General features: G+C 46.2%; 2 protein-coding genes across 17 annotated transcripts in view; one reads left to right on the top strand and one right to left on the bottom strand.

Annotated features, from left to right (window-relative positions):
* Positions 1 to 13,900, top strand: part of BMAL1 (basic helix-loop-helix ARNT like 1) — a 104,095-nt gene extending 90,195 nt beyond the window's left edge. For 8 of the 12 annotated variants that reach the window (XM_090263880.1, XM_090263873.1, XM_090263913.1 and 5 more), the window contains 7 exons: positions 655 to 761; positions 2,190 to 2,340; positions 3,201 to 3,289; positions 4,736 to 4,859; positions 7,908 to 8,001; positions 12,438 to 12,540; positions 13,252 to 13,900. In XM_090263880.1, coding sequence (XP_090120006.1) covers positions 655 to 761; positions 2,190 to 2,340; positions 3,201 to 3,289; positions 4,736 to 4,859; positions 7,908 to 8,001; positions 12,438 to 12,540; positions 13,252 to 13,412 — 829 coding nt within the window. In that variant the 3' untranslated portion in view covers positions 13,413 to 13,900. The remainder of the gene's footprint in view (positions 1 to 654; positions 762 to 2,189; positions 2,341 to 3,200; positions 3,290 to 4,735; positions 4,860 to 7,907; positions 8,002 to 12,437; positions 12,541 to 13,251) is intronic. The other 4 variants (XM_090263896.1, XM_090263889.1, XM_090263872.1 and 1 more) reach the window with 1 other exon arrangement.
* Positions 13,901 to 14,669: 769 nt separating this feature from the next.
* BTBD10 (BTB domain containing 10) overlaps positions 14,670 to 16,667 on the bottom strand; it is an 84,263-nt gene continuing 82,265 nt past the window's right edge. For all 5 annotated transcript variants that reach the window (XM_090263840.1, XM_090263826.1, XM_090263833.1 and 2 more), the window contains one exon: positions 14,670 to 15,812. In XM_090263840.1, coding sequence (XP_090119966.1) covers positions 15,502 to 15,812 — 311 coding nt within the window. In that variant the 3' untranslated portion in view covers positions 14,670 to 15,501. The remainder of the gene's footprint in view (positions 15,813 to 16,667) is intronic.

Below are 16,667 nucleotides of genomic sequence, written 5' to 3'. Positions count from 1 at the left end.
GTTTTAATTTAAGCAATTAAAATGAAATAAAATAGAAAATTAAATTCCTCAGGCTCATTAGCCACATTTCAAGTACTCAGTAGCCTACATGTGGCACAGATCCAGAGCGTTTCCATCATCACGGGAAGTTCCGTTGGTCAGCACTGATCTAGTCCAGTGTCATCGTTTATGTACGAGGAACCGCGGCCGCGCCTGCAGCGGGCTCCCTCCAGGATTCACACTAACTGGTAGTCAATCCAGAGATCCCAAGAGCCTTGTGCTTCCTGCTGCTGGAGCTTCTGGTGTTCGGTTATCCTGATACAAAGTAGGCAGTGGCATGGAGAAGTTCTGCACAGGGGTTTCTAGATTTCTACCACATTTGTATCTAATTAATATAGTTACCATTTTTAAACCTCCTAAAATTTGATTTCTTGTTATAACAGCCCCTTTGAACAGCTTCTTTGCTTTCTTTCCCTATGTTTTTATAACCTTGGTATAATTCAGTTACATGAAATAAACAAACAAAAAAAAATCTCCACATAGTAAGCCCTCTGAAAACCCACCCAGCTTTGACCTTGTATCTCATTGGCTGTAGCAGGGATCCCCCACTGCAGAGATGCTATTGTCTGAATAGTTTTTTTTTTTTTTTTTTTTTTTTTAAATATTCCCTTCTAGGGCAACAGCTATTTTGGCATATTTACCACAAGAACTTCTAGGCACATCATGTTATGAATATTTTCACCAAGACGACATAGGACATCTCGCAGAATGCCATAGGCAAGGTAAGCTGAGCTGTACAAAGGACCTTAAGAGTTGTTTTTGTTTTTGTTTTTTTAAGATTTATTTATTTTTAGAAAGAGGGGAAGGGACGGAGAAAGAGAGGGAGAGAAACATCGATGTGTGGTTGCCTCTCATACGCCCCCAACCAGGGACCTGGCACTCAATCCACTGAGCCACACCAGCTAGGGCAGATCTTAAGTTTAAACTGTCTCCCTGTTTCTAGACTAGTCCACATACTTTTCCAGAGAAACCTGCCCCCAGTGGTGTGGGAATCAGCCATCCCAGGAGTCTCGAGGCCAAAACGTCCATGAGGAAACAAAGCTGATGCCCCCAGGTCCTGTTTGCCCACTCACAGATAGGCACCACCCCACCACCGCCCCCACGCCGCCTCTGCCTCCGCCCTGGCTGCCTAGCAGTTTTCTGTACCTCCTCCAGGTTAACTTCTGGAAGGCATCGCTTATTCAGAGGATCGATCTGGACCCCATAAATATTTAGCATGGCCAAATAGTTCTAATGCTCTTCATAAAATCCTACACTGCTGCCTGTATTTTCCTCTTGATGGCTGGCACGCCCCGTGTTGACCCCTTCCTTTACTTCAACGTTCAGCAGACTGGTTCATCACCTCAGACGTGAATGTCCAGAGGAGACACTTTTTGCCTCCTCCTCTGTCCTGGTTCAGGCCCTTGCGCCCACCTTATAATTGTGATAGATTCCTGACAGGCCTCCCTGCTCCCTTCTGCCCCACCCACTCTGTCTTCCATCCCATAGTTAACCCTGATAATGTCACATTGTCAGTGTAAATCTGCCTTTACCCTCAAGGCTAAATGCCTTTGATAGGCATTCAAGACCTCCTGGCCTAGACCTACCTCCTCAGCTTCACCAGCACCCACACCCTTGCCCGCGGAGGCCCTGGGCCCTGTATTCCCTCCCTCCTTTTGGCAAACTTGTATTCATCCCTCAAGGCTCCAGTCTCCTCCCCTGCATAGCTGCCTCTCATTCCTCTTGTGAGGGTGGGTGGCCTGTCCTGTCCCCTGTCTCCAGGCCCTGGCACATGGAAGGTGCTCCTTACACGTCTGCACTCAGGTGTCCTAACCATGCGGTCCTGCCCTCAGGCTTTGCAGTGGGAAAACAGTGAGGCCCCTTCTGCTCATTTGTTAGTGTCTGCATCATAGCTGATTCCAGCTGGATGACCGTAAAGCAGCCAGTCATTTCCTGGATCCTTCAGTTCACACAATGAAAAATAGTGACAGATTCCCAAATGCATCGCAAGGCTCTGAATCAGCCCCGCAGAAATGACCCGTTCTCTGAAGCGCCAGCTCCCAGGCTTGTTAAAGAGCCATGGCCTTGGAGCCCGATGCACTTAGGGTTTACTTAGTTTAATAACATGATCTGAGGAAACAACAATGTTCATGGTTTCTTTGCATTTTCAGTTTTACAGACGAGAGAAAAGATCACAACTAACTGCTATAAGTTTAAAATCAAAGATGGTTCTTTCATCACACTACGGAGTCGATGGTTCAGTTTCATGAACCCTTGGACCAAGGAAGTAGAATACATTGTCTCAACCAACACTGTTGTTTTGTAAGTGTTTTTCCTATATCGGAGTTCCTTCACTTCCGAACAAAATGCCCTAGGCCCTTTACCTGGGAAAGGGGGTACAGGCAATGGCCAGTATCACATCATTTAATGCCATCTTGCCAATATCCCATGAAGCCTCAGGACTGGCCGAAGCCAAAAGGCTTGTTAACAAAGGACAAGCTTCAGTACTCATACCGGGCAGGCCCCCGGCTTGTGGACTCGCTCTTGGAAACAGCAGCATTTCCTTCCAGATACAGCAGCCAGCCTTTGCAATCTGCAGACCCTGCGCCCAGGCCTCCCCTGCTGCTCTGTGGTGGGAAGGGTTGGCAGTCCCTGAAAGGCTCACACAGGCATCAGCTCATCCTGGCTTTGGCTGAGGATGGGTGGCTCTCCATGGCCACCGGGCTGGTGGCCCGAGTACTGGCCGCTGGAGTGCCACCTGCTAGATGAGCAGGGAGGGGAAAGACCACTTTGGCGGGGCCTCCCCCACACCTCCTTCCCCTGGTGTCCAAATCCCCACCCGTGGTGAGAGCTGAGTGAGGGGCCAGGGCCGGGCGCCCCGCGGGCTGGTGGGAGAGGAGGCCCTGGAGCAGGGGCAGCAGGCTGCTGCAGTACCCCCCCGCTCCCCGCCACCAGATGGGGTCCCATGTGAACGAGGAAGGCCCAGGCAGGGAGTAGGGCCAGGACAGGATGCTGTCCATCGTGTTATGACACAGCGAGGAGACCTTTGAGCCACTCAGACAGACACTTCATTTTCTGGCCTGTCCAGGTCCAGAGTGGACACCGGACACCTGGCCAAGGTGCAAGGGGCACGGTTCTGAGCAGACCTGACTCACGTTTCCTTATTGCTGGGATGTTCACAGAGCCAACGTCCTGGAAGGCGGGGACCCAACCTTCCCGCAGCTCACCGCATCCCCGCACAGCATGGACAGCATGCTGCCCTCCGGAGAAGGTAACTGCTCTCTGCCCGGGCATCGGGGCTCGCCCACAAGAAGTTGCTTGTGACATAGAGGTCCCCCCAAGTGTTCGGTGTCCTCAGCCACCGTATTGTGTGGAACAAGGGAGGCCTCAGGGGATAAGCTCTAAGGACATGGCCACCTCACTTTCTCTGTTTAGCCTGGAACCCAGGGAGCTCGTTCTTGCCTTTCCTGGAACTGCCTGGATGCTGGAAGCTCTGAGATGACAGGCTTCTTGCTCCTCCCTCACTTTTCCAGTGGCTGTGATGTGAGGTCACTTTGATGACCTGCACTGGTTCCTGAGGTGGGAGGGGGTGTCTGTCAGCTGTGGGCTGTGTGCCATACCCTGCGGGGCCCCACCCCAGGGCACGGCTCTGGCCTCTGCTCACGGCACTGGACCGCCCTTCCTTCCTCGGGGCCTCCTCTGCTTGCATGGCTCCAGCCTCTGCCTCTCGCCACGGACCACTCCTACACCCAGTCTCCCCAGCTGCCTCCTGGAGAGACCCTCCTGGAGTCCCGAAGGCTCCGCCATTCAGCACATCCAAACTGATTCTCTGTGCACCCGATCTGCTTGGTTAAGCCAAAAACCTAGACTCCTACCTCTCCTGTTACATCTAAACACGAAATCCTGTCTCTTTTGTGTCTTGACCCTCTCCATCACCCTCCTCGTCTGTTGCCTGAATTATCGACCGTAACTCCCTAACCTGAGTCTCCCCCTCCCCCGTCCCCGCCCCCATCTGCCACTATAGTTAATTCTGCACGCAGTGGACTTTCTAATAACCAAATCTAAGTCATTGCCTCTTCTGTGTAAAGCCCCTTGTTTCTCCGGATCCCTTGTGGATACTGTCTGCATCTGTTAGTGCAGCACCCAAGGCCCTCCGCAGTCTGATTGCTACCTGCCTCTCCCACTTCATCTGTCACCGCTTCGTAGCCATTCGTGATGGATTTCTTGGAGTCTCCCAAGTTTTGTCCTGCCTCAGAATTCCTGCGTACATCGGTCGCTGTGCCTGGAATGCGTCCCCCTCTCTGCCAAGCTAAGGGATACTCCCTCTCTCAACTCTCAGCTTAGTTAAAATCTTCCAGGAAACGGCCCGGAGGAGTTGCGTGCCTCATACTTACCTGACAAACCTGTCCCACTTTCCTCCAGCCGGTGCTCATCTTGTGTCACCCGTTAGACTGTGAACTCCCCGAGGGCAGGGATGTGACTTACCTCTGTGCAGCCCCGGGGATGTCAGTGAGTGTGTGCTGAGCACACTGGGGCATTAGTCTTCATGCCGACGCTTTAGCCTCTGAAGCTGGGAGGAAACTGGAGCCTTTTCCTATCAAGCTATGGCTCTAATGTCCCTCAAGGCACAACCCTGAGGTTGAATTTCAGGTGCATCACGGATGCACTAATTTTAATTTAACGCACAGAAGCATTTCTCTCCCTCTCTCACCCTCAGATTCCTTTGTTGTAGGTGGCCCAAAAAGGACCCAGCCCACCGTTCCGGGGATTCCAGGGGGAACCAGGGCTGGGGCAGGAAAAATAGGTCGAATGATTGCTGAGGAAATCATGGAAATCCACAGGCAAGTAATGGCTTCAAGTTGCTCCCTTAAACCGGTGGTTCTCAACCCAGGGCATTCTGCCACCCACCCCGGGAACGTTTTATAATGTCGGGACATTCTTGGCTGTCACAACGGAGTGGGAGGTTGCTACTAAACATCCCTGGATAGAGGCCAGGATGCTGCTTTCTAAACATCCTGCACGGTTGGATGTATATGGTTGTATCCTGCAGTACACAGGACTGCCTCCCCACCCTGCCCCCAACAAAAAACGTTCTAGTCCAAAATGTCAATAGTGCCGACCGAGATGGAGAAATCCTGCCTTAAATAAATAGGCTAAACCCAAGTGGTCTAGAGCTAAAGGGAACTCTTTGGGAGGCTCAACCTTCTAATTGCTTGGTGTGTGACGCGAGGAGCCTCCCAGTGCAGGTGGGTGAGCACCCGCAATATGGGACTGCAGGCGCCAGCCACGAGCTGCTGTGGTCGGGGTTAGCTTCTTCTCCATGAGACAAGGGCAAGCACTTTTCCTGGGTTTGAGTCCTGGGCCTCTACTCGCCTGTGCCGAGGAGGTTCCCGTAACTCCTTGGTCTCTGCTGAAGGAAGCCATGAGAGGGAGTCGGTATCTGTCTCACTAGGATTGCTTTAGGATTGTGAGAAAACTCGGGAAAGTTCCTAGAATGGAAACTGACATGTAGAGACTGCTCAAAATTGTTAGTTTAGTTAAATCTTAGTCTTTAAGGGCAGTCTTTGAGAGGGAAGTAGTTACTACAAGTCCATTTGAATTTGAGGAATGGAGAGGGTGGTAACCAGGGAATAACAAAAAAAGGAAAAAAAAAAAAAAGACTATTTCTTGCTGCACTGGACTCTCTCAGGAGAATGCTAGTGGGTCACAGTGGGGTTCTCACCTGACAGGCGTGAGGGGTGAGATGTCAAGTCCACTCCAGAAAGGAGATGTGGGGCAGCAGGCAGTGATACCCAGGTTCCCAGCAGCCACTGCATAACCTGTGCTTTGCTTGAGACCTTCCAAGAACAATATACAACAGTCCTTGACCTGTTCTCTTCAGGAAAGTAGGAAAAAGGGAGAGTGCATGAGATGAGGCAAGAAAGCAAGGAGCGGTTCAAACTTGGCTGAAGCTGGGGTTTGGGAGGAAGGTTGACATTCCTTCTAGAAAAGCCAGGTACCTGGTGCAGGGAGCACGTGAGTGGCATTTCAGGGTTGAGAAGCGGGCCATCCTGGCAGCCTCTTCGTAGGAAGGAACCACAGAGCTATGATGGGAAATTTCTAATATCACTAAGAAATGATGCTGAGTAGTTTGGACTGGAAAAAAATTATAAGACCTCATTCATTATGGGATGCTGAGCAGGTGTCCAAAGTGTTGTGTTATTAAGGATTGTGGAAGTTGGATTGAAATAGGAAGAGATTAAAGTGAGCATACTTGATAACCCAGGAAGGAGACCCCCTGCAGTGATGATACTCTCCAAGATAGAATTGAATAATTTAAGGGCTAGATGTTGAAGATGAAACAAGAAATGATCGCTCTGACTGGTGTGGCTCGGTTGGATGTCGTTCTGCAAAGCGAAAGGTTGCCAGTTTGATTCCCAGTCAGGGCCCATGTCTAGGTTGCAGGCCAGGTTCCCAGTTGGGGGCATGTGAGAAGCAACCAATTGATGTTTCTCTCTTGCATGGATGTTTCTCTTTCTCTCTTTCTTTCTCCCTTCCCCTTGCTCTAAAAATAAATAAATAGCCCTAGCTGGTGTGGCTCAGTGGATTGAGCACCAGCATGCAAATCAAAAGGTCACCACTTTGATTCCCTGTCAGGGCACATGCCTGAGTTGCAGGCCAGGTCTCCAGATGAGGGCATATGCAAGAGGCAACCAATTGATGTTTCTCTCCCTTTCTCCCTGCCTTCCCCTCTCTCTTAAAAAGTAAAAATAAATAAAACCTTAAAAAAAAAAAAAAAAGAAACAATGAAAAGGCAATTCCAAGCTGGGGAGCCTGAGAAAACAGTGGTCCCACAGAGTAAGGAAAGGTGGGAGACACTCAGCACTTTGCAGTGAGCGGTAGTAGCCATCTGTTGTACCCTGAGAGAGCATGGTATATAGTCGCATCCTGCCTGTGAGAAGCTTATGATCCAGAAGAGAGAGCAAGCTTGTCCACTCACGAGCCTGTAACTCTAGGCAGTACAGGCCAAGAGCCAAAAGGCTGCCAGGCAGTGGAGGAGGGGTCCCCAGGGGACCCAAAAGCTGCTTTCATCCATGTAGCCGCTAAAAGCCCGATGGTCATGCAGCTGCACCATACTCTCTCCAAACTAGCTTCAGTGCCAGGCCATGGCTCACTTTCCTGAGGCCCTCCCACCCGACAAGACTGTATGTGGGTTTATAGTCCTAAGTCCTTCCCTCTGTAAACCTACGATGCTGAGAAATACGCCAGCTGAGAAGGCCCAGGACCCATTTTTCACCCCCTGTGGTCTTGGAGGATGATGCCAAGCTATGTCCCAGGTGTGGCTGAGCCACTGGCACCCTCCTTTCCCTGAGAGTAGTCATTAGCTAAACTGTTTGCAGCAAAGATAATAAATCATTTGCTGTGGATTCTAGTTCACGGTATCAAATACAGAGACTGGACTTCTAAAGTCCCCTCCCACTCTGAGATCTGTATTTTTGTGAAGAAATAATACTGGCCACTTACTTGAAATTCCAACCTGAATTCCAAACCCTAACCCAAGGGCTTTGTCATTGAGATGCTTGACTCCAGGGCCCGTATTCTAGATTAGGTGCCTATGGGATAAATCCAGTTTATCACCTGTTTTTGTAAATGAAGTTTTATTGGGACACAGCTACACCCACTCACTTACAAACTGTCGGTGGCTGCTTTTAAGCCACAGTGGCAGAATGGCGTAATTGTGACAAAGACCATAGGGCCTAGAGAGCCTAAAGCAGTTCCTCTCTCCTTTACAGAAAGGTTTGCCAAATCCTATTCTAGACCTTCATCCTTCTTCTTATCCCTCAGCAAAACACACATGCACTGCTGGAGAAAAGGGACAGCTGGTAACTAACTCCTCTGTTCTCCGACAGGATAAGGGGGTCATCGCCTTCCAGCTGTGGCTCCAGCCCCCTGAACATCACAAGTACACCTCCCCCTGACGCCTCTTCTCCAGGAGGCAAGAAGGTAAGGCTGCTGCTGACTCTAACACCAAGGCCTTTCTGAATCGGAGAGCCTCTCGCCCCAGCTCTGAGACGCAGGGTGAGAGCATGTCATGACAGTTGTGGTTGCTGAAACCTCTTCCTCCCTGAAGCATGAGGCCAGGTACAAAGCGTCCAGGTAGAGCTAGGTGGCTTGCTGACATCCTTAGAGGATTGATTCCACGCGAGCGGGGAAAGCAGATTATTCCAAGGAGTGGGGAGCTCTCGGTCCACTGCAGTGAGGAGCAATTCAGGAGCCCCCACGAGGGAAGGAGTAGTGAGTGCCACATAGAAAACTGTCCAGCTCTCTGCCAGGAGTTTCCCAGGGAGAAAACGTCAGTGGCGTGTAGTGCAGGGAGCAGACACAGTGGCATCACCAGCGGGACTTTGGAAAGCAAGCCGTGCTTTTGCAGTCGCAGGGCTCGGGACCTGCCCCCTGGGGTTTCCTGTGATGGTAGCATGAGCACATGTGTTGTCCACTGGCCGGAGGCAGCCCTCTGAAGAGCTTCTAGAAGGCTACACTGCAGATAGGCGTAGAAACAGCCCATCTGTTCCATCTTTGCCAGAGAATTTACAAGTCTAAGCCACGTTAATTGTAAACCGTGGGTCTATCTAGCGCTTGATGTTACTACAGGTTAGGATGACCCAAGGGCCAGCGTCTTTAGACATAAAGTCTTCCTTGTCCTGTCTTCTAAAACACATGCAGAGTGTGTCAGTCATTTACACAGATGGGACTCCTGGCGCACAAACTGCAGCAAAAGCAGGACATGGTTTTTCAAAACTGGGCTCCTCAGAGGCTCAGGTCACCAGCGGCTGTGGTGCTGCCTGGGGTGGGGGCATGGCCAGTGGGGAAGAAGAGGGCAAGGTCAGGATTCCTGCACCCCCCTCTGCCCCCCCACCAGGGCAGTGTTAGTTCTGTTATAGGTGAATCTTCCATGAAAGTTCCTGCTTCAAAAAGTTTTGCTTCCCACCCCTCCAAAAATACTGTTTCAAAGTCAGTAAATTAATGGGTAAGAACATGGTCAAAGTAAGAGAGCCCTGGGTGCCTTACACTAGCTCTGTGATCCTGGACACTTTTTAAGCCCTACTTTTCTTTATCATGGGGCCAGTGTAGGTGGGGACAGCCAGAAACTTTGCACATGAACTCCTGTTATGAGATAATTTGCGACTGGGCCTGGCCTTTGGTGATGACGCAGCAATAGCACAGGTTAGGGGAAGTCTGGGCTGGGTGCAGCCCCTGCCTGCAGGCTGTGCTCTGTGCTCGGTTCTCCTGGTACACCCTGGGCCCTCCCCTGATGTGGGATCCTCTGTCTCCTGTGGCTTCCCCTGCTCTACTGCTCAGCTCCCTGGTATCACCAAGAACCCCACTCCTCTGTTTTGTAAGGTTACCAGCCCACTGCAGTGCTTAAATATACTCAGGGAACTTTCTATGTACATCCTCTCATCATACCCGCACAGCTTTATAGGTAACAGAGTCCAGGCTCGCAGGTGTTAAAATGCTTAGCCCAGCTTTTCTAAGTAACTATGGTCCCAAACTGCATTCGGGCCTCTTGACTTCTGACTCTTTTCATACCAGTAACTGCCAGAGATGAGAGAGCATGTTCTGCATCACAAAGCCCCAAGAATTTTTAAAGCATTCATGAAAAAATTTTTCCTTTGGGCTTATAAAAGTGGGTCAGAGGGGAGAAATTCTGAATGTATCCCGAGTCCTCAGCAGCAGGACTTACAAGGGCAGCCTAAACGCGACAGTTTAAAATGACAGCAGCCGTAAACAGTACAGCCAAGCCGCAGTGCTTCCTGCCCTTGCCAGTCCCTTTCAAACCTGGCAGGTCTGCAATGCGCCCCTCAGCTTGCCAGCTGTTTCAGTCGGGGTTAAGCGAAAAGGGGGACGCTGAGCGAGCCTCACTGTTTCCAGGAGAGTCTGGACATCCCAGAGCAGTAAGGTTCAGTTAAAGCAGCAGTTCCTTAACTGTCGCCTGTGGTCTTTTGGGGGGCGGGGTGGGGGGTGGAAGGTCCTTTCAGGCCTCTGCAAAGTCCAAACTATTCTCATAATGCTGAAATAAATTTTTCTGTGTTGGTAGGTGACCTGATAGTACACAAAAAGAATGTTGGGTAAAACTGCCGGTGCTTTTACAGAAATCAGGGCAGTGACCCCGAAATGTGCTAGTAATTGCGTTTCTTCACTGACAGTTTCATTTAAGAATGCCCTTAACGAAGCGGTAAAGAGCTGCTTTTATAAAACCCTTGATACACATCTTTTTAACTGTTACAAAGTGGAAAGCGTGCAGGCACCCGTGCAGCACACCCAGGCGTGGCAGCCGTCCCCAGGAAAAGCACGTGTGTGATTGTGCAACGCAGGAGCTGGACGAACTGCTTTCTTTGCATGACACCGTTTTTACTGTTGTGAACTATGCTCTTCACACTTGGGTACTGAGTGTACATTTTTCTTGAAAATGAATGAAGTAACCTGTCACTTCAAGGAAAACAGCTGACAGTATTTGTTGCCAATGATAAAATTACAGCTTTCAAGCAAAATTAGAATCTATGGAAATCTTGTATCTGCTACTTTGTGCTCGACCGCTTTCTAAAACTTTAAAAGATACTTCTGATGATTTAGATTAGATTAACAGTGGTGATGTTTTTATGCTGTACAATGAAATGTCAACTTTTGGAAGATCTGAATAACTCAGTTGAACCAGCATTCCCAAATGACCAATGCAATGTATTTTATTCTGATTCTGGAAGGGTGTTTCTTAAAGCTGGGGAGAGTAAAATGAAGAAGGGCTTTAGGACAGAACACCAGGAGAGCCTGGGCAGGGCTGCTCTGGCCTACTGAGAAGTCCCAGTAACAGAAGTGAGCCATGGCGGGGCTGCTGTCAGCTCACTGGGAAGGCAGAGGAGAGGGGGCCTTGGAGGCAGGTTCAGGGGGTTATCCCAGGACAAGCTGCCCGTTGTTCTGGTTGCTAGTCTTGTAGGGTCCCTTAGAGTTTAGGAGGTGCACACCTGTGGGAGAAGAGGGGGAAGGGTAAGGTCTTAGTGTGCTCCCAGGAGGGAGAGTGCACCCAATGCAAGGGATTTTAAAATTATGCGAAGGTAAAAGATCCATCCTAAGATGGATATTCCAATAGATTTTAACATGAATACAAAAACTTAAGATAGTTTCAAATTCCACGTTGCAGCAAACCTTTTGAGAAACTTCTACTGGATGAGTTTTTATTTTTATTTTGGAGAGGGTAAGGGAGGAGGAAGAGGGAAACATTGATGTGAGAAACATCAATTGGCTGCCTTCCGTACACACCCTGACTGGGGACCAAACCGGCAACCCAGGCATGCGCCCTGACCAGGAATCGAACCAGCGACCTTTTGACTTTTGGGACGATGCCAACCAACTGAGCCACACCAGCCAGGGCCACTTACTGAGTTTTGATGCGATATCAAAGAATACCACAATTATTTGAAGAAGTTATTAAAATATACCTTCCTTTTCCAACTACCTATCTGTGGGAGGCCAGATTTCCTTTATATACTACAATCAAACAGCATATCTAAACAGACTACATGGAGAAGCAAATGTGAGAATCCAGTCAAATTCTATTAAGGCAGATATTGGATTTTTTAAAATGTAAAACAATGACACCTTCACTAATTTTTTGTTGCTTTGGAAGTTATTTTTCATTAAATGCTCTTCATGTTAACATGCATTATAAAATTTATTCGTTTTAACTTTATATACAGTAAACACTGATAAACAGTCTACAGAAACAAAAGTTCTTTGAAGTCTCAATTTTTAAAGGGTGTAAAGGGGTCCCTAGATCAAAAATTTGAACTGCAAGATAAAGTTGTTATGCCACCTACTGGCAAGGCCTGAAATCACTGCCTCTCCCGAAATCCAAAGAGCTACCACTGGTTCCTCACCTACAAATCAAAGATGCTTTACTTGGAGACTCAGCCAGAGAAAGGAAGCTGGCAGGAAAGGGGGCCGGGAAGGGGCAGACAGAATGAGACCTGTGCTACTGAGGGGTGATAACAGTGCTTCTCAGGGCCTATTTTAAGAACATAAACCACTGGTTACTGGAGTTGACACCTGTGGTTCACTGGTGATGAGACTGACGTCGAGTGTTCTGTTGTTCATTTGTGAGCAGCAGGATCCAAGGTAACTGAATGCTCCAGGGATTTTATTCAGCCTTTAAATTGCCTGTGTGGGCTGAAACTAATGAAGAGAAAAGAACAGTTTTAGGGAAGAGGTTTATTTCTTACCATGACTATTCTTACCAGTTTCTCGTTTAAAACAATCCAATAGGAAACAAAAGCCATTTTAACTTTTCTCCCACTTTCTCTTTTCAACATGATTCATTTTCTTGTTGACACTGTATATGATACTGATTGGAACTGCTGATAATGTAAAAACCTCACTGTTTGCAGATTTTAAATGGAGGGACTCCAGACATTCCTTCCAGTGGCCTACTATCGGGGCAGGCTCAGGAGAACCCAGGCTATCCGTATTCTGATAGTTCTTCTATTCTTGGTAAGTGGCATTCTCATTAATTTGTTACAGTGAGCTTGCAACACATCTGGCACAAAGTGAGTTTTAATAACGTGCATGTAAATGTACCAACGAGCTAGTTCTAGATAATTTGATAAGAACAAAGTAAAAGTTTAAAATTTGTTTAAATCTTTATTTCAAAGTTGAGTTTAATGGTTGCGTTCTGATGGAGTGTCCAGGCTTATCCCTGGAACTCGGGAGGCTACAACGGCCTAGACACAGGCTTTCTCCCACCATGTCAGGACAGTCTTCAGGGGAAAAGTCAATGAAGGTTCAGAAATAAAGCCTTAAGGGTGATCAATAAGCATTTCCTATGGTATTAAGTCACTTAGCAGTGAAGAGTCTGCTTCTCTCATCCCACTCGTCTTTTTTTTTTTTTTTAATCTTTCTAGATCTCATTTTTTCCTAATCTCTACTTTCCTATTTCTCTTAACTGCATCCTTATAATTGGTTATAACAGAATATTAAAATGAGGCCAACTCAAATGCCTTTAATCTGTGTTTCTAAAAAGTTGGTTCTTCCCTCTGAAAACCCCAGTTAAAAAATATATATATAGGCAATGTAGCACCAAACATAGCCTCTCTCACCCTACTGTTAAGTATAACTTTCTTAGTAAGCAGTTCCTAAGCACACTTTTATTAAGGCAAACACACCTTGGCATTCTCACTAACCAGTCTGCATCTCCTCTCCCAGGTGAGAACCCGCACATAGGCATAGACATGATAGACAACGATCAAGGCTCCAGTAGTCCCAGTAATGACGAAGCAGCGATGGCTGTCATCATGAGCCTCTTGGAAGCAGATGCTGGGCTGGGGGGCCCTGTTGACTTTAGCGACCTGCCATGGCCGCTGTAAACACTACATGTTGCTTTAGCAACAGCTACAGTATCAAAGTGCATTACTGGTGGAGTTTTACAGTCTGTGAAGCTTACTGGGTAAGGAGAGAACAGCTTTTATGTACTGTCTTCATAAAAGCCATCTCAGAGCCATTGATACAAGTCAATCTTACTATGTGTAACTTCAGACAAAGTGGAACTAAGCCTGCTCCAGTGTTTCCTCATCATTGATTATTGGGCTAGCTGTGGATAGCTTGCATTAATTGTATATTTTGGATTCTGTTTGTGTTAAATTTTTTTAATCATTGTGCACAGAAGCATCATTGGTAGCTTTTATATGCAAATGGTCATTTCAGATGTATGGTGTTTTTACACTACAAAGAAGTCCCCCATGTGGATATTTCTTATACTAATTGTATCATAAAGCTGTTTATTCTTCCTTGTAAGAATCCTTTACTATAAATATGGGTTAAAGTATAATGTATTAGACAGTTAAATATTTTTAATAAATGTTTCCCTTGTTCTATAAATACTGTTCATATTTCAAATAATTAGAAAAAATCCTACATGCTACAGGGCTGGATCATCAATATTCTACAGTGGGTTGTAAGAATAATTCATGACAGTAACATTTACACCTTTCTGGCCTTCATAACTATTCTAGTACTCACGTCCCTTCCCTGTGCTAAAAGCTTAGCTATTTTGTTAAAATAGTTAATCTCGAAATTGTTGCAATTTTTATTTATGTGAGAACAAAGATGTCACTGCTAAAGCACAAAATTCAAGTCCTCTTAAATTTTAAATTCAAGATTAGATGTAAATCAGCTTCTCTACTACAACTCCCCTCTACTAATATTCACTACTGTATGGCTTACAACATTATGTGACCCCACACCCAAAGTACCCAACTACTTCTGATTCCTTCTTGAATAGGGTCACAGAATTTTTTTTTATAAGTCATTTGTATGAGTAGCATGCTAAGGAGGGCAGCACAATATAATGGAAAAAGAACTGAACTAGTATCAGAAATTGGCTCTGAAACTTAAGTTTACTGTATAAGGTATTTCACCCCTCATATCAGGTTGAACTAGAAAATGTTTTCTTTTCAGATCTAACACTGTTTTGGATTCATAGTATTTTATGATTAGTAGGTAAAATAAGTGCCTCAACACACAAATACCAAATTGGAGTTCCATGAGCTACTATTTGCTTTCTAGCTCTATTGACACCAAGAAGACAGGAAGTCTGCTAATTATGAGACTAAAAATGGTCAAGGTTATGAAGTTGATCAGAAACATTAAAACAATGGAATTTTTATTTTGATGAAAAACTCGTTTACAATCATTTAGTAAATGAAGAGCAAACACTTCATCTTCCTTTCCCATAACTCTTAAGAAAAAAAAATCATTAGTAAATAAATATCTGAACAGATTAAGGGTAAGGCAGACTGGATAATAAACCACCCATGATGTTCACATTCCCAGCATGTGACTCATTCTAACAGGGTGAAAACGGCACTGGAGATAACTGAACTGTTAAAATATGGGCACTGAATCTCATTCTAATCATTCAAATAAGCCCGGTGATACTTATTTTTTGCTCATCATGGGCAGTAAACTATACACATTTTACTGAAGGAATACTTTGATAGAAGCACTTATTTAAGTTACATTGTGCATCACAACTATAAAAATGGCTTGAACAATTCCATTTAACCACCATTTATAAAGTGCAACTATGTAATATTCTGCATTTTATCTGGGGTGTGACAAATGTCAATCTAGACTGAAAGTACCCCAGCTGCCAATTTCCACCACTTCTGAAAAGATCTAGATGTGTGAAAAAGGACTGTCCCCCATACAAAGAACCAATTTCACAAACCCACTGGTAAACAAATACATTTATATAACTGGAACCTCAGGATGATAGTTGTTCTCATTTAAAAAACCATTCAGCTACCTTTGGTCTTTTAAAAAAAGGCTACACTGCAATATCCTAAACATTTTTTATGTGCATCTCACGATGAAGAGTGGCCTTGCAGTGCAGAATGAGGAGAGTGCATCATCACTGTGAAGAGTAGCATGCTATGGTTTCAAGGAACATCAGCATCACATCATTGGATTCTGTGCATCAGGATCAAGGTCATTGCTGCCCGAAGCGGGGTGGATGGGGAGAATATCCAGTTCATCCACTTGCGGAGTTGGGTGCATGACTACCAGCTGGTCCTGGGGAATGTCCGCGGCAGCTGCTGCGAGGTTGGTGATAGATTTACTCTTTACACACTGAAAGTCTACATGCCGACTCTTTCCTTCTTCCTTCTCCCAGGACATTCGAATAAAGGGTCTTTGGACATAGTTGTAAATCACTTCTGGGCGGCCACCAGGCCTTTTCTTTATTTTTTCTTTATAGGTAGGATAACCTGGAGGAGAGAAAAGGTTTAAAAAACTGAGGATACACACTCGCACATACACAGCCCTTCAACACATCTCATCCAATTTAGCCTAAAGAGGGCTTTTCTGCTATAGCTCCTGAACAAATAGAAATTTTTTTAAAAAGAAAGGAAACCAATATCCATTCCTTTAGTCATCAGTTCAACAATCAGAAACTGAAATCCTACTGATCTAATTTTGCAAAACCATCTACCATCCTCTCAGCTATTCAATATACCAACCAGCGGAAAAACTTGCTTGAAGAACATGGAAAGGATGGGTCTCAAATAAAATGGTACGTAATCTAGTGCATCTTGGGCTCTAGCTGTGTATCCTTAATATCCCTGAGCCCTTCCTTCCCGTCACAGGATTATCTGGCCTCGAGACGTGCAATTTACTGCCACATTTGCCTTCTACTTTCCTTAAACCTAAATCTCATTTTCATATTGCTCTGGTTTTTTTTTTTTTTTTCCTGGTTAAATGACAAAGAGGTGGAGCTCTCCAGCTTCACTCGTTTAGGTATGTCTGCACCTAGATAAGCAAAACCAATATTTTAACCCCTACTTTCAATGTTACTACTACTCCCAGCAACCAAGCAGTTCATCCAGATTGGCAATTCCAAACCAGCTTTCCCCAGTTAATTATACCTTCCTTCTCCTGTCTCATAATCACTGAAAAGTAACAAGTCAGGACAATCCTAGTTTTGGAAAATTTTCAGTCATTTACCAGGTAAGGCAATTCTCCAGACACAATACCTTTAGAAATCATTATGAGTCCCTCTCCTCCTTCCTACTAGCAAGAATTGCTAGTTTAGATCAGGAATTGGCAAACATTTTCTATAAAAG

The sequence above is a fragment of the Furipterus horrens genome, unplaced genomic scaffold (assembly GCF_987537825.1).
Source record: "Furipterus horrens unplaced genomic scaffold, mFurHor1.1.pri manual_scaffold_2, whole genome shotgun sequence".
Taxonomy (NCBI): domain Eukaryota; kingdom Metazoa; phylum Chordata; class Mammalia; order Chiroptera; family Furipteridae; genus Furipterus; species Furipterus horrens.
The sequence above is the reverse complement of the archived record's forward strand: the minus strand, read 5'-3'. Positions and strand labels throughout refer to the sequence as shown.